This window comes from Siniperca chuatsi, linkage group LG6 (genome assembly GCF_020085105.1).
Source record: "Siniperca chuatsi isolate FFG_IHB_CAS linkage group LG6, ASM2008510v1, whole genome shotgun sequence".
Classification (NCBI taxonomy): Eukaryota; Metazoa; Chordata; class Actinopteri; order Centrarchiformes; family Sinipercidae; genus Siniperca; species Siniperca chuatsi.
In genome coordinates this window covers 11,075,586-11,097,799 of record NC_058047.1, presented here as the reverse complement: position 1 = coordinate 11,097,799, position 22,214 = coordinate 11,075,586, and the positions used below count along the sequence as shown (strand labels likewise).

Below are 22,214 nucleotides of genomic sequence, written 5' to 3'. Positions count from 1 at the left end.
ATGAAGTTGTGGGAAAGAGTAGTGGAAGCTAGCCTAAGGGCAGAGGTGAGCATTTGTGAGCAGCAATATGGTTTCATGCCTAGAAAGAGTACAACAGCTGCAGTATTTGCTTTGAGGATGCTGATGGAGAAGTACAGAGAAGGTCATAGGGAGTTGCATTGTGTCTTCGTAGATTTAGAGAAAGCGTATGACAGGGTGCCGAGAGAGGAGCTGTGGTATTGTATGAGGAAGTCTGGAGTGGCAGAGAAGTATGTTAGAGTGGTGCAGGACATGTATGAGAGCTGTAAGACCGTGGTGAGGTGTGCTGTAGGTGTGACAGAGGAGTTCAAGGTGGAGGTGGATCTGCATCAAGGATCGGCTCTGATCCCCTTCTTGTTTGCTCTGGTGATGGACAGGCTGACAGATGAGGTTAGACAGGAAACTCCATGGACTATGATGTTTGCGGATGACATTGTGATTTGTAGTGAGAGCAGGGAGCAGGTGGAGGAAAATCTAGAGAGATGGAGGTCTGCTCTGGAAAACAGAGGAATGAAGCTTAGCCGCAGTAAGACAGAATACATGTGCGTCAATGAGAGGGACCCAGGTGGAACGGTGAGGTTACAGGGAGCAGAGGTGAAGAAGGTGCAGGACTTTAAGTACTCAGGGTCAACGGTTCAGAGCAATGGAGACTGTGGAAAAGAGGTGAAGAGGCGAGTGCAAGCAGGTTGGAACGGGTGGAGAAGTGTCAGGTGTGTTGTGTGATAAGAGAGTATCAGCAAGAATGAAAGGAAAGGTGTTCAAGACGGTGGTGAGACCAGCGATGTTGTACAGCTTAGAGACAGTGGCACTGAAGAAAAGACAAGAGGCAGAGCTGGAGGTAGCAGAGCTTAAGATGTTGAGGTTCTCTTTGGGAGTGACGAGGATGGACAGGATCAGGAATGAGTACATCAGAGGGACAGCTCATGTTAGATGTTTCGGAGATAAAGTCAGAGAGGCCAGATTGAGGTGGTTTGGACATGTTCAGAGGAGAGACTGTGAATATATTGGTAGAAGGATGCTGAGGTAGGAGCTGCCAGGCAGGAGGTCTAGAGGAAGACCAAAGAGGAGATTTATGGATGTAGTGAGAGAGGACATGAAGTTAATGGGTGTGAGTGAAGAGGATGCAGAGGACAGGGTTAGATGGAGGCACATGATTCGCTGTGGCGACCCCTGAAAGGAAAAGAAGAAGAATCATCAGATTAATCGACAATGAAAATGATCATTAGTTGCAGCCCTAAAGCAAAGACAGGAGTCAATGGTACCTTTTCTGAGATCAAACCAAGGTTTAAGCTGAAATCTCACCAGTATTCATTTGATTTTAAGAACTTTAAAGAAAAGACCAAGGATTTCTGAATTTCTTCTATTAAATGGTTTGATATTTCCACGGAATAGCAGGACGCTTATTTCTGCTGTAAACTTTAAAAAAAAAAGCAGCTTTAAAAGCAGGTTAAAAGAAATAAAAGCTGTTTATGCAAATAAATTAACGCAATAGGCAGAAACGAACTTGACGGATCATTTCCGGGTTAAAGGCTGTAATCTTGTGTCGTTCCGCGTTGTTAGCATATTAGCATTAAGCTACCTGCTCTCTGGAAAGTAGTTGACTATTGTAATTTATTCAGACACTGACCGTCGCTTTCAACACGGGCGTCCCCTCTGCAAAAGGAGAAAATCCGTCAAGACTTTTGGGCAGAAAGTGTAAGATAAAAATGAATGAGTGTTGACTGTTTTGATTTTGTTTCTGTCTGGAAGTGCTGTTTTGATAACTTGTGTTAGCTAACAAATCGCCAGTCCCTGCTTATGGGAGGCTAACTGTCTAGCTCCAGGCATCGTACAGTATATACACACACAGGGTTTTAATTTTTGTATAATTAGGGTTTGTCAGGTTTGATGGGGAGGACACACTCAGATGTTGTCTCTCTCTGTGTGTGTGTGTTGAGAAGCTGCCGGTCAGTTTGTGGACATTTAGCTTCATCTAGCTGATGTGTCAGAAAGGGAACTAAAACTATTTGCTGTCTGTAACAAAAACAGATTTTTACACGGATGCTAGAAAACATACAATATGTACAAACTAAGAGCATGATACATGAGATCTGCGAAAATACCACAATGAGGTTTTCTTAGCTTCTTTTTTTATATATGGGGTGTCATATTAGATGAGTTCATGATCAAATAAACCAATATTAAGGTTTGTCAATAGAAGTTATTGAAGTCACATATCAACAGTAACCAATAATAAAACCAAACAAAGTAGTCTACAAAGTAGACTCATTCAGCACCACGGTTTTTGGGTATCCAGTTCAAGGAAGTATTTTTGCTTTCAGTTTAAACATTTTTTGTTAACAGTGATGCATCTCACTGGTTAGTGTCAAATAATATTTTATGTACTAAATCATTTAGTTCATGCAGTGTAAAAAATAACAAATGTGATTAGTGATTTTTTTTTTTTTTTTTAATTTGCCATCCAGATGGTGATGTGTGTGTGTGTGTGTGTGTGTGTGTGGCACTTGCAAACATAATGGCAGTCCAAAGTGCTTTTCTTACAGCATTTAAACACATTAAAACCATTTATAAGACTGTATATATATCTTAGAGAAAGTAAATCAGACTAAAGTGAAGTAGAATAAAGTAATAAGAAATAATAATCATAAAACATCATCATCAGAATAGACAGACCAAGGAATAGTGTTGTTTCAATGCAGTTACGGAGAAATACTGTATATAGATAAAAAAACAAAGACAAAAAAATCTAAACTCAAGGTCCACTTTAAAGATTTTTCTGGAGCTTTTAACTCCATCCTATGCCCTTCATCAGTTGATGGAGTTTAATCAGTTGTCATGGAGATGGGTCTGTGATCATATCATGTAACAGGTGGTCATTTTTTATATATTATATATATATATATATATATATATATATATGCAGGAGAATGACTGAATGTCAAAAAATGAACTTTCACACTTATTTTATGGCCATGTTTCCCTGCATCATGATGTATGAGATTTCTGCTTTTGACAGATCTGATAACACATGAATTGGTGTTCATGGAGCTGCTGAAGTGTTTTCTGGGAATGAACTTCTGTACAATGTGCACTTGATTTGGGCCCCAGGGAACAGACCAGCCTACAGTAAAATGTGGAGTAACAGTGTAACATTTGCCACAGTTATGACACAGGCGTTGAAGTGTGGCGGCGGTCGGCTGAAGAGCAGCAGCAGCTTCTCTCGATGAAGCAGCACAGAGATGTCTGCCGTGAATGGGGCGTCACCTCAGTAACAGTTTCACTGTTCGTAGCACGTGAGCTTAGCTAAGGGCATGGTCTAGGTTTTCACAGATCTGTTTAAATGATTTGATTGTCGGTTAGACCAGGTGCTGCTATGTAAACAGTGTGGAATTTGTTTTAACTTGAAACAAACCTCTTCAGCTCTCATGTGTTCACCTGTTTTCCCACAGGGTGTCGGGTCTGGTCCGGGGTTGTTGGACGGTTAATGCACAGAGTAAAGAGGCTGAAAATTGAAGACAAAACAGAAGACGGCCAGGAAAGGTATGGGACGTTTTTCCCCCTAACAGCAGTCTGAACCATGGTTTTAATTTTCATTCATTTTGATTAAATGAAATTTTTTAGTCAAAGCAAGGTTTTTCCATGGTGTTTGCTGCCAAAAAAGATCAATTCTATATGTTAGAAAATGACCTGAAGGGCAAAATCTGTCATTTGACATTTTAATAGTGCTGGGAAAATGTATTAATGAAAAGAGGTAGATGCTGGTAAATGGAAAATGCTGACTAAGATCTGAGGCTTGCAGAATCACTATCACTTCAAAAATCACTATCTAAAATCTTTTAAAAACATTTATTAATGTCATTGGTTTGTTTCACTGTAGTTCTAATATGTTTTATCTGTTCTATTTGTATCTAATTTATATTATTTTATTGTGTATTTTATTCTGTTTCATTCTGTGCTCTTAGTGGCCTGATTTTATTAACATTTTTATTGTGCTGAATGGATTTATCATGCTTTTTTCCCATGTAAAGCGCTTTGTAACTGGTTTGGAAAGTGCTTAATGAATAAAGTTTGTAATAGTAATTATTGTTATAAATATTAGAGTCTACAGCCATGTTGTGAGGCTGTACCTTGGCACATCGTTGCTTTGAGCTAAATGCTAAAGTTAGCAGACTAACATACTGATGAGTAGTAATTTTACCATGTTCTCCATCCTAGATTGTCTGATTTAGTAGATAAATTAAACTGTCCTCAATCAAAGATATATATTTGGCAGTTTGCTAGTGTTACTTTTCCACTGTGATTTACTGTAGACGTATCTGAGCTGATCAGTCTGAGTGTCTGTCCGCAGTGTCAAAGACCAACTGGCAGGTATGATGGGGGTGGACGAGCTCTCGGACAGCACAGAGGTGGTGGAGATGGAGGACGTGAATCCCACCCATTTCCAGGTGGAGAAGCATACATGGGATGGTCTGCGGAAGATCATCCACAACAGCCGCAAGAACACAGGCGTGGTCATCAACAAGGCACCACATGACTTCCAGTTCATCCCGAAGGACGAGAGCAGTCCGCACTCTCACCGCATCTACTACCTTGGTGAGCTCGGGACCTGAAGGCTGGGATCTGTCACAGTTGTTGAAAAATGTATTCATTTTCAGGCAGGATCTGAAATGAAAACATGCTGAGTGCCAAATAATGTCATTTTCTACAACAAATGTAAAGTAAAATAAAATTAATAAAACCCAGCTCAGATAAGCTGCCTTTAGCGGGTGCCTGCAGATTCAGTTGCTTCCTTTCAGTCACTTTGAAAGGTAACATGCTTCTGTAAATAGTCTGTGGATGCAGCTGGTGAGTCACAGTTGCCAGCCTGCAACTGTTTTTAAGCTTTGATATCCAAAGAGCTGCAGTGGATCTAGTCAGTGTGTGCTGGAGAAAACGTGAAACTCAACTAGGGACACCATTTTGCTTTGTGGCCATCTTTCTGCTTTTTTCTGTTGCAGCTACAGTGCACAGAATTTCTGCAAAATGGCTGCTGTTCTTTGCTGCCATGTCTGAAGCAGCTTATTCCAGTGTGTGACGTCATTTTCAGAGCTGTGTCAAGTGGTGTAATGTGCACTACATAGATTCTGTAAGACCTGTACCCACGGTAACTCGGTTGTTGTGACCATACAAGCAGTCATGCCAGGACGGCAGCAATTGTTGCCTGCTCTAAATACTCCTTTAGCATTTAGACCTTGAAGCAATGTAATGCTGTGTAACTTTTGGGGGGAAAAAATGACACAATCTTCGTTTTACAAAATGAAAAGTTGAATTCATAAGCAATAAAACCCACAGTGGTTCAGTTCAACACACACAGGGATTTTGCTGCTCCAGGCACCTTTGTTCCAGTAGCCGTGGTCGCTAATGTTAGCTAGAGTTGCTGTAAAACTGACATTACTAAATCAGTACTTTATGAGTCTTCTTTACTTTATTTTTATTTTTATGCTACATTTAAGCATTTACCATTATACCGTAATTGCCACTCGTGGCCACTGTTCAGCAAAAGTTACATAGTCTCACTTTAAAGCTTTGTCTACTTTAATTCATTTAAAATGGCTAATTACTGGAGTTTGTCTTACTCCTGTGGACTGCACAGTTAGAATACTGTAATATTTGGCAGCAGAAAATGTTTCAGCTTTCTAATACATCTGTGGCTTTGGTGTGAGAATAAAAATAGCTTTTTTCTGAATCTGCCATTTTGCACCAGCGTTTAACCATCATACAGACAGGAAGCAAAAACCAGTTTTCATACGCACTGTTGTGGAAGACAGACCAGAATACAAAGCTGGCTGAGCTTGTTGATACTCACTGTACATGTAGCTGACGAGTCGATTTCTCAGTAAAACGTGACAGGTTAGCTGGAATTGGTCTGTGTTTTCTGTTCTTACAGGAATGCCTTACGCCAGCAGGGAAAACGCATTACTCTACTCAGATATCCCCAAGAAGGTCCGCAAAGATGCTCTATTGGTTTTGTCATGGAAACAGCTGCTGGATCACTTTCAGGTGCTTTTTTTTTTTTTTAGTCCTCTTCCTCCACCCTCTGACATTTTAATGTGATTGATCCTATCTGAACCTGATTTTAATTATTTTTTTAAGAGTATTTAATTGTTTAGAGGATGATTGTGAACCACTCTTTCAAAATGGCATCTTTCCTCATGGAGCTTAAAACTACTGTTGTAATTCTCCCCTTAAAGACAAAATAATCACCACTTAGACTACAAGAAAATATTATAACATACCATGGGATTGATGTTCATTGCTATCCAGCTGTTACACTGGGCTGTATTCATTTCATAAACAGAATGTGTTCCTCTTCTCTTTTAATTTAGTATGGTAATGTTTTATTACCGTTTGTTTGTTTTCCATGCCCTGAACAAACTTTCTTTGACATTGACCTCGCTCGGCCAGCATTGTCACGTTGTGTGTCCTCCTGTCACCCCTGACCTCAGGCCAGCCCTCACCACGGGGGCTTCTCGCGGGAGGAGGAGCTGCTGCGAGAGAGGAAACGTTTGGGGGTGTCTGGCATCACCTCCTATGATTACCACCGACCCAGCGGCCTCTTCCTGTTCCAGGCCAACAGCAGTCTGTACTACTGTCGTGATGGTGGAAACAACAGCTTCATTGTGAGTTAGAGGAAAGTTAAGTAGGACTTTCATTGCCACACAGCACAGAACGACAGTTACAGACCTGCAGGGGTTGATAAGGTTGCTCAATAGGACAATACCTCAACAACTCCTTGGCCAGAGGGAAAGATTTTAAGTCACTTTTTGGCCTCTGTTGAGTTCCCCAGTAAGAATATGAACACTTAAACATAAAAAATTGGCTTCACTCTGCCTCGCGGCCAGTGTTTCCTAAATTTATCTCCAGACCCCATCGACCCTGCAGAGGATAAGCAGGTATAGAATAGAGCCATGCTAATGTAATTATTGGCTGATATTAGCTTATCACATATATATCAGTATTGGCGTATATGTCTGCTGATAAGTAACAAGTAGTTGCACTACAGAAATGCCAAAGAGGTAATTTAGAAACCGTGTTTCCTTATTACATTTTTCAACGATAAAATGTCCCTCTTTGTACATATCTTGATCGATTAATCGTTTCTTTCTATAAAATGTCACAAAATAGTGAAAAATAGCCAATCTTCAGATATCTTTTTCTGACCAAAACCCAAAGATATTTAGAAGACTCTTTTTCAGATTTTAAAAATTCAGAATCATCAAACTTGGAGATACATGGTTTTACTGGACAGCTGCATTATATTAAAAACCAAATATGAGTCTGATGTGTTGTCAGATTTTTTAAAACTAAAATATCAATATTGGGCTCATAAATCTGCTCTTAGTCAGACTCGAAAATGAACTGATGTTGATCTTTTTTATGCTTTTTAGTTAATGACAAAGTGTAGAACTACAGCAGCTGTGACCTCAGATGTCCACCATCTTCTCTGTGTGTTTGTGCAGACTTCTCCTATGCAGCCTGTCGAGATTAAGAGCCAGAGTTCAGGCACACGCATGGACCCCAAGATCTGTCCCGGGGACCCCAACTTTATCGGCTTCATCAACAACAACGACGTTTGGGTGACCAGCATTGAGACGGGTGAAGAGAGGAGGCTCACCTTCTGCCATAAAGGTCAGGATTGAGATTATCAGATGATCCTGGAGAGAGTGTCTTACCTGGTACTTGGATTTTTTTCCCACAGTGTGTTTATTTTTCTCTGTATTATTTTAGGTATTAATAACCCAAAAGAGGACCCCAAATCTGCCGGTATAGCCACTTTTGTCACACAGGAAGAGTTTGACCGCTTCACCGGATACTGGTGGTCACCAGCTGCTCGCGAAGGTGAGTGAGTCATGGAGACACACATTTTCTTAGCAATCAAGAATCATAATAATCATAATATAAGTAGTTTTCAATTCTCCTATAAGCAAACTCAACTTTGATTTTACTGGCCTCTCTCTGGTTTAGAATCAGATGGTGGAAAAACTCTGCAGATTCTGTACGAGGAGGTGGACGAGTCTGAGGTTGAGATCATTCATGTTCCATCTCCGGCTTTAGAGGAGCGTAAGACGGATGTCTACAGATACCCACGCGCAGGTACACACACATACACACACACACACGCACACACACACACACGCTAAAAAAGCTTTACACTGTAAAATATATGATGCATTTGTAGTTTCCTGGTTTTGTGTGATTAAAAAGCACTTTAAAGGTGCTCTGTGGAGTTTTCTTGTAATCAAACAAAAGTTATGTTTACGTTAAGCGTTCCTCACTAAAACGCATTGTGTGTATACTTGAAGTCTAACAAAGGTGTTGAAGGCATTTCCTTCCTCAAACATTTGCAAAGTCGATTATTTGAACATTTTAAAACCTGCATTGTTTACGTCCATGTTTACTAGCTAGCAGTCTTCTTCTTCCCTGTCTTGGCACGTTAGCTCCAACACGTCACGTCACAAATAAAACTGATTCAGAGCGCTACAAGAGGTCAAAAACTCCACAGGCAACCTTTTTAAAACTGTACATGTTTATGACTCTTATAACGGCCTGCTGTTTCTCACATTGCTTATCCAGACCTCTGTTCATATCAGAAAGGTTTCATGGGTGTTTATATTTTGGTACGTAACTCAGTTTTGTTTGTTATCCAGGCAGCAAGAATCCCAATATTACTCTCAAAATAGCAGAAATCAGGACAGACAATCTCGGCAAAGTGAGTGCTTGTTCATTGCCCCACAACGTACTAGTTTACCAGAAAGTTCTTCAGAGAAATGTTCAAACGTCAGCTTGGTGTTGGTGTTTCTCCCTCAGATTGTCAGCACACAGGAAAAGGAGTTCCCTGTCCCCTTCACCAGCCTGTTCCCTGGTGCCGAATATATCACCAGAGCCGGATGGACGAAAGACGGCCGATAGTACGTTTTTTCTCCTGTGATTTTTAAAAGCACCACCCATTAGCCTTTTAACTTTACCAAGCTCCAGAAGCACGGAAACCCAGAATTGAGTAACATGAAGTCAGTGTACTGCACATGCTCACACCCGTCACAACTCTTCCTCTCTCTCTGTGTCAGTGCATGGGCGGTCATGATGGACCGACGGCAGCAGCGCCTCCAGTTGGTCCTGCTGCCTCCAGCGCTCTTCATCCCTGCACATCAGGACGAGGCCAGCAGGCAAGAGAGCCTGCAGGCCCTCGGAGACACCGTCCAGCCCTTCATCATCTACCAGGAGACCAGCGACATCTGGATCAATGTGAGGCCCAACACCACATCTTTCTCAGGCTCTGTTCACATTGAAGCCTAAAGGCTTTCCCCCTCATGTCTGACTCAGTTGTGATGCTTTCTATCACTGTGAGCAGCGTTTAATCAGTTATTTGTTGTGGATTTCTTTCCTCTGTTGCAGCCCCACTTTATGATTTATGCTGATAAGATGGGTTGATGTTTTAAATCTTGTTTAGTGCAGCTTTCAGTGGAGGAAAAAAAACCCATCATGACTGTTTGTTTGTCTTTCAGGTCCATGACATCTTTCATCCGTTCATCCAAACTAGTGATGATGAGATCTCCTTCATAACAGTAAACGAATCAAAAACCGGTTTCTGCCACCTGTATAAGATCACCTCGGTGTTAAAGCGGGGCAGCTACAGCTGGGCCAACGGCTACACACACTCTGAAGGTAACGCTATCAACAAGCACCAATACATAGTTCAGGTGTACCAGATAAAATGTCCTCAGAGAAGCTGTCATTACTTTCTTTAATTACTTTAATTAGGAAAATGGATTATTTAAAGTTTTGAAATTAAAAGAAAAGAAAACTTATAACACCTTGTAGTTTTGTTTATAATTTAACCCCAACCATACAGTACCATACCAACCAATTCATTCAACCAGTGATTTCAGCCCAGTTTGGGGGGGAAAAGGAAACATGTAACAATAAACTTCACTGGTTGCTTTGAGTTTCCTCATTTTCTACATTTTTCAAACATTTATGACGATCTGGTTTAAACCTGTATAAACCACAATTCCAGTTTTTCAAATTATTTTGACTTTCTAATCTATTTTTGCCTGTTTAATTTCAGTTTAGGTTTGAGTAATTGGTTTTCTATTGTAGTATGTATTTTCCTGACTTATTTCAGTTTCATTTTTATTTCTGTAAACAAATCCTTTCCTCATTGACTCATTTCAGTACTACTGTATGTCCTTGAGGTACCACAGGCAAAGATGTTTTTGAAATTAGTTATACTGGTTGTATTAGGGTTAAGTCATTTAATGTTCCCTGTGCAACTCAATCGATTTATCAGTTTATCCACTCATCTTCTCTCCTCTCTCACCAGATGATTTTAAGTGTCCGGTCAAAGAGGAGGTGACAGTAACCAGTGGGGAGTGGGAGGTGCTGGCCAATCACGGAGCGAAGGTAAAGCCCTGCCCACATATCTGTTCAAGGTTACTGAAATTTAATTGTATCCAGGGCAGCACTAATAAACCACCACACCCACTCATCAATACACTGAGTTGTAAATTACATCTGACATGCGCTGCATGATGGCAACATTCAGTATGTCTCAGCGAGCAAGGCACTAACATGAGAAGAGTTATCGGTTCAAGGGTTTGTTCTTCAGAGCTCCTGCAACAGGAACGGAAATAAATTAGGTAGTTATGAGGTCTTAATTTGGAAAATAAACAAAAACGAGTGTGAAAATGTAACTGTGCTAGTGTGTGTACTACCTATTATTATATCACATACTCATAATGTCAGTGTGAAGAATATGACAAAAGAAATATCAGTGTAAAATATACTCAACAATAATGAAATTACAAAAATAAGATTTTGGAAATATTAGAATTATTATTAGTATTTAATCACAAGCTGCACTGAACCCTGTTTTTAGGTTCCATATACGTATAATCCAATAATAATGTAGAAATAGTACATTTTAGTGCTTGAAAATAAAAGCACCAGAAATCAAACAGCAAAAACATATGCATAAGAACAAATTAAGAAAGGAATAAGACAGGTATGTACAGTAACTGAAGCAAATAAATGAACTTAAAACCAAGATATTGTTTTTGTTTTTTGTTTTTTTCTTGTTTGTGTCTTAACAAAACAGTTTTTCTTGCTCTGTGGTGTTTGTGCAGCGTTCGTCCAGCCCTCAGATTTGGGTGGATGAGGCAGCAAAGCTGGTTTACTTCCAGGGAACCAAAGACTCTCCTCTTGAGCATCACCTTTATGTTGTGAACTACGACTCGCCGGGTGAAATCGTCCGACTCACCAAACCCGGCTTCTCCCACAGCTGCTCTGTCAGCCAGGTATCCCAACACACACACACACACACACACACACACACACAACCTTCTGGGATAAATCACAATAATTCAGTAGATCTGTGTAGTTTTGCACTTTTTTTTAAAGTTTTAAACCAGTGGGAACTTTTCCTCATCTTTTCTTCTCTGCGTTCACACAACAAGCTGCTCAGGAAACCTGAAGATTTGGGGTTTTTTTATTTGATTTTCTTAATTTTAAATGTCAGATAACTGATGCTGTCCATACTAACCTTGTTTGCTTTTGCATTTGTAGAAAAGTCAACTAGCAGTTGTCAAGCAGTGGTTAAAAAAAAAAGTCTTATTACAACTTGTTACACTAGTGCACTAGTCCTACAGCTTAGATTTGTGATTGACATTAGGGTTTTACAGATTTGACAGATTATCGGGACAACATTCGTCTTTTATTTTAATCAGCCAGTGTCATTCACCTCTGATACGATGGAGGCTTCTGTCTGACCACAGCTAGAATAAACTCTGAAAAACCTGAAACAGACATAATACTGTACTAGTAGTTATTTAAATACAGTTTCACTCCTGTTTCTGACACAATATATAATAGTGGCACAAAATATCATCCATTAGCACCCTCAAAAAAAATTGGTATTGGCATCAGCTTTCAAAAGTTTTCTGTATTCGTCTTCCTCCACAGATTTCAGCAGAAATATAAATTGTTGGTTGATGCTGTTTAACCCTGTCTTGTTTTTGTTTTTCCTCCATACAGACCTTTGACATGTTTGTCAGCCATTACAGCAGCTTGACTACAGCACCCTGTGTTCACATCTACAAGCTGAACGGCTCAGACAGCGACCCGCTGCACAAAGAGCCTCAGTTCTGGGCGAGCATGATGGAGTCCTCTGGTACTGAAAACAAACTGCTTTCAGACTTGATGAAATGTTGTCTGGCTGCTGTGACAGTTTCTTTCTTCTGTTTAAGATGATGCTCGTATCCAGTGACTTAAATTAAGTTAAATTATTGAGACTTGACTGTTTATACTTTTAAACACAATGTACATTCTTATAGCATTATATTACATCAGTATATATTCTTATTTTTTATTTTGTGTCTGCTGTTTTTTCCCCCCAGGATTCCCCTTCGACTACACTCCTCCAGAGATCTTTAGCTTCACAGGGAAGTCGGGCTTCGAGCTGTATGGCATGTTGTACAAACCACACAACGTGGTCCCCGGCAGGAAGCATCCCACCGTCGTCTTTGTCTACGGCGGTCCGCAGGTTTGATCTCCTCCGCTGTCACATTAGATACATGTCATGTTTTGTGTTTTTGTCAGCTGAATGCATCCCAGCAGAATGTGATGAGCAGAAAATATGGATTTGGTGTTTTGATCCACTATGACTGCATAGCAGTTAATCTAAATCCTAATAAACCACCGCTTGCTCTAGCTGCTGTTTTTGAACCAAGAAATAACAAATAATGACTTCTTTATTTTTAATTAAAAAGGTTTAATACTCATTTGTCTTTGTTTTGTCTGTAACTTCTGTTTGATAAAATCAGAAAAGTTCTGCTTTACACCAATAATAGTACAACAGCTTAGATTTAAGGCATGATGCTGATTATTTCTTTTATTTTATTTTTTTTAAGCATTTAGCTGATCATCAACAGCAGTAAGAGGTTTTGCTTGTGGACACTTCAGCAGTACTTATAACTGCAACAGGGATCAAACTTGTGATGATGTCAAAGCCACAGACAGTTAAAGCTTTAGTTAAAATGTTTTTTGACCAAGTGACATTTCTGTGAACATGTTTTCTTTCCTTCCAGGTCCAGTTAGTGAATAACTCTTATAAAGGAGTGAAGTACCTGCGGCTGAGCACGCTGGCGTCTCTGGGCTACGCTGTGCTGGTCATCGATGGGCGGGGCTCCTGTCAGCGGGGACTCAAGTTTGAAGGAGCTGTGAAGGACAAAATGGTAGTTATGACACATAACATGTTTTATTGACATGTTTTACTCATATGTCTTTATAGAAGAAGTTAATTAATTTACTGATGGAATTTGGTGTTTTACGGCCACATTACTATATAAGATATGCAGCAATGTGACATATTGAACAGCTACGTCCTCATGCAGTCGTAGCACTTTAGGAGTTTGTAAACGTTTGTGAACTTGGATAGGTAAATTCATACACATGTGCATATTGTATGAATTTGTAAAGGGTGTTGGTGCCAGGTGAGTTACCTCTCTGTTCTCCTCCAATCAGGGTCAGGTAGAGATCGAAGACCAGGTGGAGGGCTTGCACTACGTAGCTGACAAGTACAAGTTTGTGGACCTGAGTCGTGTCGCCATCCATGGCTGGTCGTATGGAGGCTTCCTCTCCCTTATGGGCCTCATCCACCAACCCGCCATCTTCAAGGTCAATATTCAATCTGCACTTTTAGCTGCTTTTCCGAATGGACTTTTTAGTGGTAAGAAATAATAATAATAATAATAATAATAATGCTTCTGTTTGACCTCCTGTTTGTTTGTTTTGTTTTTTCAGGTTGCCATTGCAGGAGCTCCAGTAACTTTGTGGATGGCTTACGACACTGGCTACACAGAGCGATATTTGGACACGCCTGAGAAAAACCAGAAGGGATACGAGGCTTGTTCTGTCGCCCTGCATGTCGACAAACTCCCCAATGAGTGAGAGCTGTCATTTAAAAAAACACTGTATTTAGCATTTATGCCTAAAATATACCATTCTGTTACTGCACCAGACAACTGGGAGAGAAAAGGCCACTATATAATGCAGTTCTTACTATATTTACCTTACTTTACTATACTATATCTCGTGTTATCTACCTTTTTATCTAGGTAGAAGTTTGTAGAGTGAGAAGTGTACAATTTGATTGTGGTCCTTCTTTCCTGTTAGCTGTAGAAACGGTTACATTTCCTTCAAATGTGCATGTAACAACAATTGGTGTAACAACATAAGCAAAGAAACTAAGAATTGGATCTTTGTGCTCAACACAGGCCCAACAGATTGCTGATCCTGCATGGGTTTCTAGATGAGAATGTGCACTTTTTCCACACTAACTTCCTGGTGTCTCAACTCATCCGGGCAGGGAAGCCATACAACCTGCAGGTAGGACTCATGTAAACTGACTTTAGTGTAGACTGTGATAAAGATGTGAAACAGTCTGGATTGTTTTTTGTTTTGTTTTTTCATAAATTAAAGTCTGAAGAGGTCAAAACTCAAGCAACACTTGTAGAATAAAGAACAACTTTATCATGAGACCAATGCGTTTCGGCTCCAGTGTCATCATACAACACATTACAAAGTATATTTAAATAAGATGAGTATGAAACAAAAAATGGAGACAAGACAATCTGTTATTTTGGACCTTTTTCTTGTTTGCATCTCTTGTTCCTAAATAAACTAAAGCAAGACAGCAGCAGGGATGAAGGTGCAAAGCTTCTGCAGTTGTTTTTTTTTTTGTATTTCAGTATAAGATTTGGAAAAGTTTAGACATTGTATTTGATAATTTCCCGTTAATCAAGAAAAGTAAATCTACAAACCTTGAGATTGTTGTCGTCTACAAACTTAATGATAAAAAAATCTTCTTTACCAACCACTAACATCATGCATCATACTGTTTGATCAAATAATATATTTAAGAGATGAAATTTAAAAGTGAGTTTGATGCAAAACATGTAAGTATCCAGCAAATCCCACAATGATTGAACGTATTCTTTGGGGTTTTTTTTTTCTGTTTTTCCAGGTTTATCCAAATGAGCGACACAGCATCCGATGTCCAGAGTCTGGAGAACATTACGAGATTACGCTGCTGCACTTCCTCCAGCAGAACCTCTGATAAGCCTTTCTACACACTGAGCCTTCCCTTCCTCGCTTCCTTCCCTCCTCTCCTTGTCTCCTCCTTACCATTCCTCCATTTATTTAAACCTGCATCACTTTCTCTTTCACTCGCTGTTAAATTCAAGCTATGCCAAACCTCTTAACACCTCAAGAGTTGTTTGTCAGTCTTAAAGGTGCACAAGCATTTTAGCATCAATAAATAATTTCAAGATTAAATTCAAATTGTAGTATAAACCCTATAAATGAGACCATCAGTGAACGAAGTCTTGTAGTCTTTACACTGTATTTTACAGTGGAGGGAAATCTGCTGGACTGCTTTAAGCCCCAAAACAAGCAGAGGGCGCCGTTCATCCAAAACAAACAGGGCTGAAACTTCCTGAGATTGTGATGATGGCAGACAAGTAAAAAAATAAAATAAATCACAATGTGACATTGATGTTTTAAAATGCTGCTCGTTGCACCTTCAACAGAACATGTCAGAAATGCAAAAAGTACAGAAGTGGACCTGCTGCGCCTGGGAGATTTCTCTCTTGTTTTTTGTGCCATTCCTTTTTTTTTATTTTATTGAACTCTCACTTTGTCTTTCTGGGACCCAACTGATAAAGTTATAATTTTCCTGTGTCTGTGTATAAACACTGGAGTCAAGTTAGTAAATGTAAAGCTCTATAAGAGCATACAAGCAAGCTCTTAACCCCCTTTGTTGTATTCTCTGTAGTGTGTTTTTGCTTTGAGCCTGTGCTCTCATGTGATATCATACATTACTTTTTATGTGGTGTGTCGCACTTTGGCAGATCTACAAGAAAAAAAGTTACATGCCACATTTTTATTGTGTGTTATTAAACATTTTTATGGATTCTTATGTATTCATAAATGGAAATATGTAGCGACCTGTTACTGTTTCACTCATTCGCTTGCTTTAACTTTCCAGGGAGCTTTTTTTTTCTTCTGCTGCTGAGGACTTTTGCACATATTACATAATTGCCTTGGTGCCAACAAATTGACCTATAAAATGATGTATGACACAACTGTTGGCAGTCTGAGGTGCCTTGCAAGAGTTTAAGAGCGCCTCCTCATATAGTATATATCAGGGAATCTGTCTGAGGACCTACGACGATGAAATGCCTTGTTACATGTGTGTCTGATGACCATCTGTAAGATGCGCTATCATGACCTGTACATGCTTAAATGTACTCTCAGATATTGAAGAAATAAACCGAAGTGAACAATCTTTTTCAAAGTCTTGTCACCAAATGAAATGTATTATTTTTAAAAGCATTTCAGATGTATTTCTTTCTAAAATAACAGAAAATGTCTCCTAAAAGTTCAGGCAATTGGTAGATAAACAGTTTTGATGCCGTTTGGTTTATGTTTGATTGAGTTTAGGGGAAAGGAGATGAAACACAATTAAAGTGATTAAAATTAGAACATTAACCAATTGAATCAACCTCAATGAATACACCAGATTCAGAAACAAAATGCAAATATTTGGTCAGGAGGAGTGAGAAAGCCTCAGGAGGCATATGAGGACAACTCCTCTCAACAGAGACATAACTCAAGTTAATTTTACTAACCCAAAATCATATATTTACCTCAAAGAGCTTGAAAATCTTTTACATGAGACGCTCGATTCGCTGAATCAAACAGGGAAAAACGGAACAACACTCAATACAGCTGTTGTTTTTGTGATGTGAAGTTATTGGGGGGAAAGTCAGAAATGTAAGACTGAAGAGTTTTATTCTCCTCATATATTTCCTGTAATGTTGTAATCCAACCTGGCACAGAGGTAAAACACAGACACAGCAGAACCGTTTCACTTGTATGACAAAGTGAGAGAGATGTAGTAGTCTTCATCTCTATAACCCTGAGACAGAAATTCATTCCTAAGTTTGCTGGTTTTGCTGGAGCAGCAGTGCCAAACAAATGCTGTCTACGTCTTTGAAACAAAATTCAGTATGAGGGGAAAAATGTGTTTGAAGCCTCCGAGAGCCATTAATTGAAGATCAATTTTGATTCAGGTGCAACAAACACCAAAATTACATTTGTTGTTTTGCCCAACAGCATGATGTAGGATGTCAGATGTTAATGGATGTTAATATTTATGAAGAGAAATTTGATTGCAGGATGTTGTCTCACAGGACTAAGAGAAATGACTTTGAAAGAAGCAATATTGTTTAAAAGGCCTCAGCTTTCCACTGCAGACAGCACCAATAAAGACCCACATCAGTTCATAGGATTCAGTCATTCTGTAATCATGTATTGAAGCAGTTTGTTTTGAACTCTATAGACTCATTAATTAAAACAAATGTGTCTGAACACTCAGTGTACATCTAATGTGTCCCCTTTACAGAACCCCTGCAGACCTTACTCATTGTAAGGTGCTCTGCATAAAATGCTCATTTTAAGATCTTGAAATGTAAAATATCTCGAAATGTAAAATATCTCTTTATGGTTTTTATTTTATTGATATTCAGGAGCTGATGTAAGGCTGGGAGCCTCCGCTGAGTGGTTGTTGTGTTTGTGCCTTCAAGCATGAACAAAGAGGAGAGCCAGGATTTGTTAAACCTTTAAAAACTTTATTTTCATCCACTTCATATAAATGAAATATAAAAAGTTTAAAATGTATACATGTTGAAAATAATGCACTATACATTAACAAAGTAGACATATTTACACATACAGTAAGTAAAGTATTATAAAATAAGATTAAGTAGTAAAACCCTTATAAAGGGAATAAAGTTACAACTGTCAATATGACTGAGACAATGAGTTATCATATGGCATAGCATAGAAATATCTGAGGATCCAATGAATGTTCAGGAGAGATCTTATATGTGCAGATTGGAATTAGCAATGTGATGCTTTCAGTCTTTTGTTAACAAAAAAACCAAACAAAAAAACATTGAGTCTGGTTCTGTCCAAGGTTTCTGCCTCTTAAAGGAAGTTTTTTCTTGCCACTGTCACCAAGTGCTTGCTCATGGTGGGATTTGTTGGGTCTCTGTAATTAATTATTCAGGTCTACGGTCTAGACCTGCTCTATAGCTAAAGTGCAGTGAGAACTTCTCTTATGAAGTGGCGCTATATAAATAAAATTGAATTTAAGTTAATGATATTTTTTGCTGTTTGTCCTTTGAGACTGATCTGCTTATTGCTTTATTGTGGCGGGTGCGATCTTCAGAAGAGTGGTCCTCAGTGAGGTGTTTTGTCCCTTTGTGGACGTCCAAAACATCTCTTGTCTTCTGGACTTCTGTTGTCTGAGCAGGCTCGGCCTTCTGGGAAATCTGCCGTTGAGGTTTGACTTACCACAACTACTGAACCACCAACCGCCTGCAACAAAAGAGAGGATTTTTATAAAAGACCGCCACTAACTTTTAGTTTTATTCTCATTTCTCCTGGTATGAAGCCATCCAGACAGTTACGTTTGTATGTGTTGAAGTTTAGGGGGAAGTGCAGCGGTCATACCTGAGAGCAGTTCAGCACAGTTGATGTCTGCAGCGAGGTCATTGTCTCTGTCGGCTGTGGAAAAAGGAACACCAGAAGCTCCAGTCTTCATTATTTTCTCCTGAACCCCAGATGAAGACTCCTGCTGCAGGTGGAGAGTGAACTTCTTCTCTTCTCCGTCAAGTTGGAATTGATAACGAGCCACCACCGCCGGCTGCTGCTGCTGTCCCGCCCAATCAGAGAGCTCCACCTGCAGGACGTACTGGCCTTGTTTGGAGAGCGAGTGGATGTTCTCCAAGCCCAACCAAAACTCACCTGAAGGGGCGAGAAATGTTAAGATTAATTTTTGCTGCTGTGGTTTAGTGATGCAGATATTTAATGAACTTTGAGCTTTTTGTTTGTAACTCACCATTCAGGCTGCCAAAGCCTCTCTTATAGCTTTCCCACAGCTGATTGAAGTTCTGGGATCCATCGTGACGTTTCTGGATGACGGTCCATCCACCTTCTACGCAGAGAGAGAAAAGGTTGAGCTAAAGAGGCTTAAAACTCTTCCTACAAAACTTGGGTTATAATGTAATCCAAGTGACCTTGTGGAAACTTCCTGTCTGACTCACCTGAAGTCATTTCACAGAGGATTTTGAAGGGCTGGGAGCTCTCTGGTTGGATTGTGTAGATGCCGCTGGTGCGCTGCCCTTGTACAAACAGATCGTGACAGTCTCTTGCCCAACCTGAGGAAACCAGAGCAAAGACGACTCATTAGATGGTTCAGCAACCAGATCACTGAGTTGTTTGTTTAGACTGAAGCAGTAGAGCCAGCCAGTCACAGCTGAAGACATTGTCAGAAGTTGTTGATGCGTTTTTGTGTTTATGTCCCACACTTGCTACTTTTTATAGCTTGCTTGAGCTCAGAGCAAACATACAGTACACTAGGTGTGTTTTAAAAGCTGCTGTCCTCCTTCCACCTAATCTTTGGACTTTAATGTGAGCTGTTCTGCCAGCAAGTCAAGTATTATAAATTCAGGTACAAAGGTGAACTTTTTTTGCTCTTATGTCACTTTAGGATGATCAATAGCTCAAATATCTGTGCTGTCAAGCCTGTAAATTCCCGTTCTTGCTGAATGACGTTTGCTCGAGTTTGCTTCTGTTTCATTTACTGTCATCTGGAGACGTGTACTTTCTCAGGCATTTGTGTTTCACCTCAAAATACTTTGTGTTGGTATAAGCTGTGTAGATGACAGGATGAGTTGTCTTTTTTTATTTATATACCTCATACTTAGGGAGCAACGCCCAGAAAAAGAAGAAGAAATGAGGGCAAAGGTTACTTGCTGCTGAGTGATGGTTTAAAACCTGCTGCGAGCTTTAACTCAGTTAATTTTTCTAAGGCGGCTCAAGTTTTCAGCACTCCAAAGGTCAAACCTCTCACAACAGCTACTGGTCAAAGTCATATCTACATCATCACTCATTTAAGGTTTTTCCATGCCCTCATAGCGACTCGTCTCCATCACTTTTAAACCTTTTTCAAACAGTTTGTTTTCTTACCTGATGTGTTTTTGCTCTGCCCTGCCTCTCCCCTCAGTGCCGTCTCTTCATCTCTCCGTCTGTGTGATTTTACTCTCTTATGTGCAACCTGGTGGATCACAAGAGTCACAGGGTCAAGAAACTAAAGTATCTCAACAGAACATTAGTCTTGCAGTCTTTTGGTTAGAGGGATCATGCTGTAGGTGAAAGGTCACAGGTTTGTTCACTCTCACCTGCTAAATCATATGAGGTGTACTGTATATTGAATGTGGTGTAACTCACCTTGCTCTGCAGTGCTTGTAGGTGCAGACTCTGTTTTTCTAGTTTGTCTTGTTGCTGCTTGATTTTCTCCACCAGCTGGTCAATGCGTCTGTTCTGAGCCGCCACCAGCCTCTGGAAACAGCAGAAAAATACAGCTTTGTTACAAACATAACATCACTCTCTCTCTCTCGCTGGGATTTACGTATTTAGATGGGAAATATTTTTACAACATTACTGTAAGATTTTATGCAAGTGTTTTGTCATATTTGCTCTCAGATAAGCTTCTATTTTTCATGAAGTATTGATTGGTTTTTAGATCTAATATGGCTTAAGAGCAGCTGTTGAAGTCTATTTAAAAGTTTAAATGAATCCTGATGGATGTGGACTAGTTTAAGTCTAGTTTAAGAAAAACCACACAGGACTAATATTTTTCCAGTGAGCTGAAATATCTTCATAAAAGCAGCATTTTTCTCTCACCTGGATAAATGGGACTCCTGTGTGATCACTGTTGTTGTTGTCCAGTATCGGCTCTGTTAGCACCTCATCCACCTTCTTCTCCAGTCTGTCCATCCTGGAGTGGATGTCCTCGCTCTGCTTCTCCACCTCTTCCACCTTCACCTTCACCTCCTCAGACAGCTCTGCCGCCAGTCTCTCCCTCTCCTCCACATCTTTGCTTTTTGCCTTCAGAGCTTCATCTTGCTCCTGCTGCTTCCTCTCCAGTTCGGCCACCGTGCCGTTGAAGGCTTTCAGTTTGGCGTTGACGTCTCTCATCTGGGCTTTGGTCTTGTCCACGTGCTCCTTCAGACCCTGGCCCAGCTGCAGGAGGCCATGAGCCACCACGTTCACGTCATCCCAGGAGACGCGTTTGTCCTGGCCCTGCAGAGCTCTTCTGTCTGTGGGGAAACCGGCTGCTGCGTGCACCAAAATGGTCAACAGGAGGATGAGAAGCTGTGGCATCTTCATCTTTGTGTCTGTTGAAAGTCTGTCGTCTGTTTCAATATGAAAGCTGGTTCTGGTGTCTCTCCTTGTCTCTGCTGTGTGCTGCTGAATGGCATTGTGAGGTTTTTATAGATCAGTGCTGCAGCAGAGGGCTCCTCTGATTGGCTGTTAGAGCTTGGAGGTGGGGATGGAGGGGTGGTTGGAGGCGTGGAAAGTCTTTCATAGTGGTTACCCTGCAGAGGGCTTGGATCATGACGCAATTAAAGGTCTGAATTGCTGAATAAACACTCACTGATACAGGGATGTGAAATGGATTCAGTTTTATTTTCTACCAAAGCACCAGACAACATCTGAATTTCTTTCCAGTGATAGTTTGTTTTTTGTTGGTGAAATAAGTAAGATATAATTTTTTTGTATAAATGTCATTAGTCTTTTTCCAGCTCCTTTATAGTTGCTATTCAAATACCCCATGTTTCTATTATTTTCATTATCAATTGATCTGCTGATTATTTTCTCAAGTCCCACAATGTCCCACAGCCCAAGCTGACATCATTAAATGTCTTGTTTTGTCCGACCAACAGTCCAAAACCCACAAATATTTAATTTAAGACAACCTAGAACCAGTACATGTTGGGATTTCTGCTTGAAGAATGAGTTAAACAATAAATGGATCATCAAAGTAGTTGCCGATTCATTTTCTTTCGATCAATTAATTGATTTATCGTTGTAGATCTAATTCTACGTAACACAATAATCCACAAGTTCAAAGGCTTCATTTATTCATATTCTGTTTGTATTAACACAATAAAGTATAGTCCAACTTTAGCATCCATTTTTCATCTCTAAAAAATCCCAATTTTACATCCCCAACACACTGTAGATAGACA

The 22,214-nt window shown here is 39.9% G+C and overlaps 2 protein-coding genes across 2 annotated transcripts; one reads left to right on the top strand and one right to left on the bottom strand.

Annotated features, from left to right (window-relative positions):
* Positions 1-1,528: 1,528 nt before the first annotated feature.
* LOC122878134 (dipeptidyl peptidase 9-like) lies at positions 1,529-16,399 on the top strand. Its single transcript, XM_044200504.1, has 21 exons — positions 1,529-1,713; positions 3,468-3,558; positions 4,367-4,611; positions 5,945-6,057; positions 6,504-6,677; positions 7,518-7,686; positions 7,786-7,896; positions 8,023-8,151; positions 8,706-8,767; positions 8,866-8,966; positions 9,123-9,300; positions 9,561-9,720; positions 10,379-10,458; positions 11,181-11,351; positions 12,088-12,223; positions 12,450-12,595; positions 13,140-13,286; positions 13,576-13,728; positions 13,855-13,997; positions 14,328-14,439; positions 15,077-16,399. The coding sequence occupies exons 2-21, from the start codon at positions 3,503-3,505 to the stop codon at positions 15,167-15,169; spliced, it is 2,679 nt and encodes an 892-aa protein (XP_044056439.1). The 5' UTR covers positions 1,529-1,713; positions 3,468-3,502; the 3' UTR covers positions 15,170-16,399.
* Positions 16,400-18,139: 1,740 nt separating this feature from the next.
* On the bottom strand, positions 18,140-21,453 carry LOC122877908 (angiopoietin-related protein 4-like; the record flags this gene model as incomplete). The annotated part of the gene is made up of 7 exons (XM_044200098.1): positions 18,140-18,495; positions 18,631-18,924; positions 19,019-19,114; positions 19,224-19,337; positions 20,149-20,236; positions 20,410-20,520; positions 20,866-21,453. Coding segments are annotated over 7 exons (1,473 nt in total), but the record flags the coding sequence as incomplete, so codon positions are not given.
* Between the last annotated feature and the right edge of the window lie 761 nt (positions 21,454-22,214).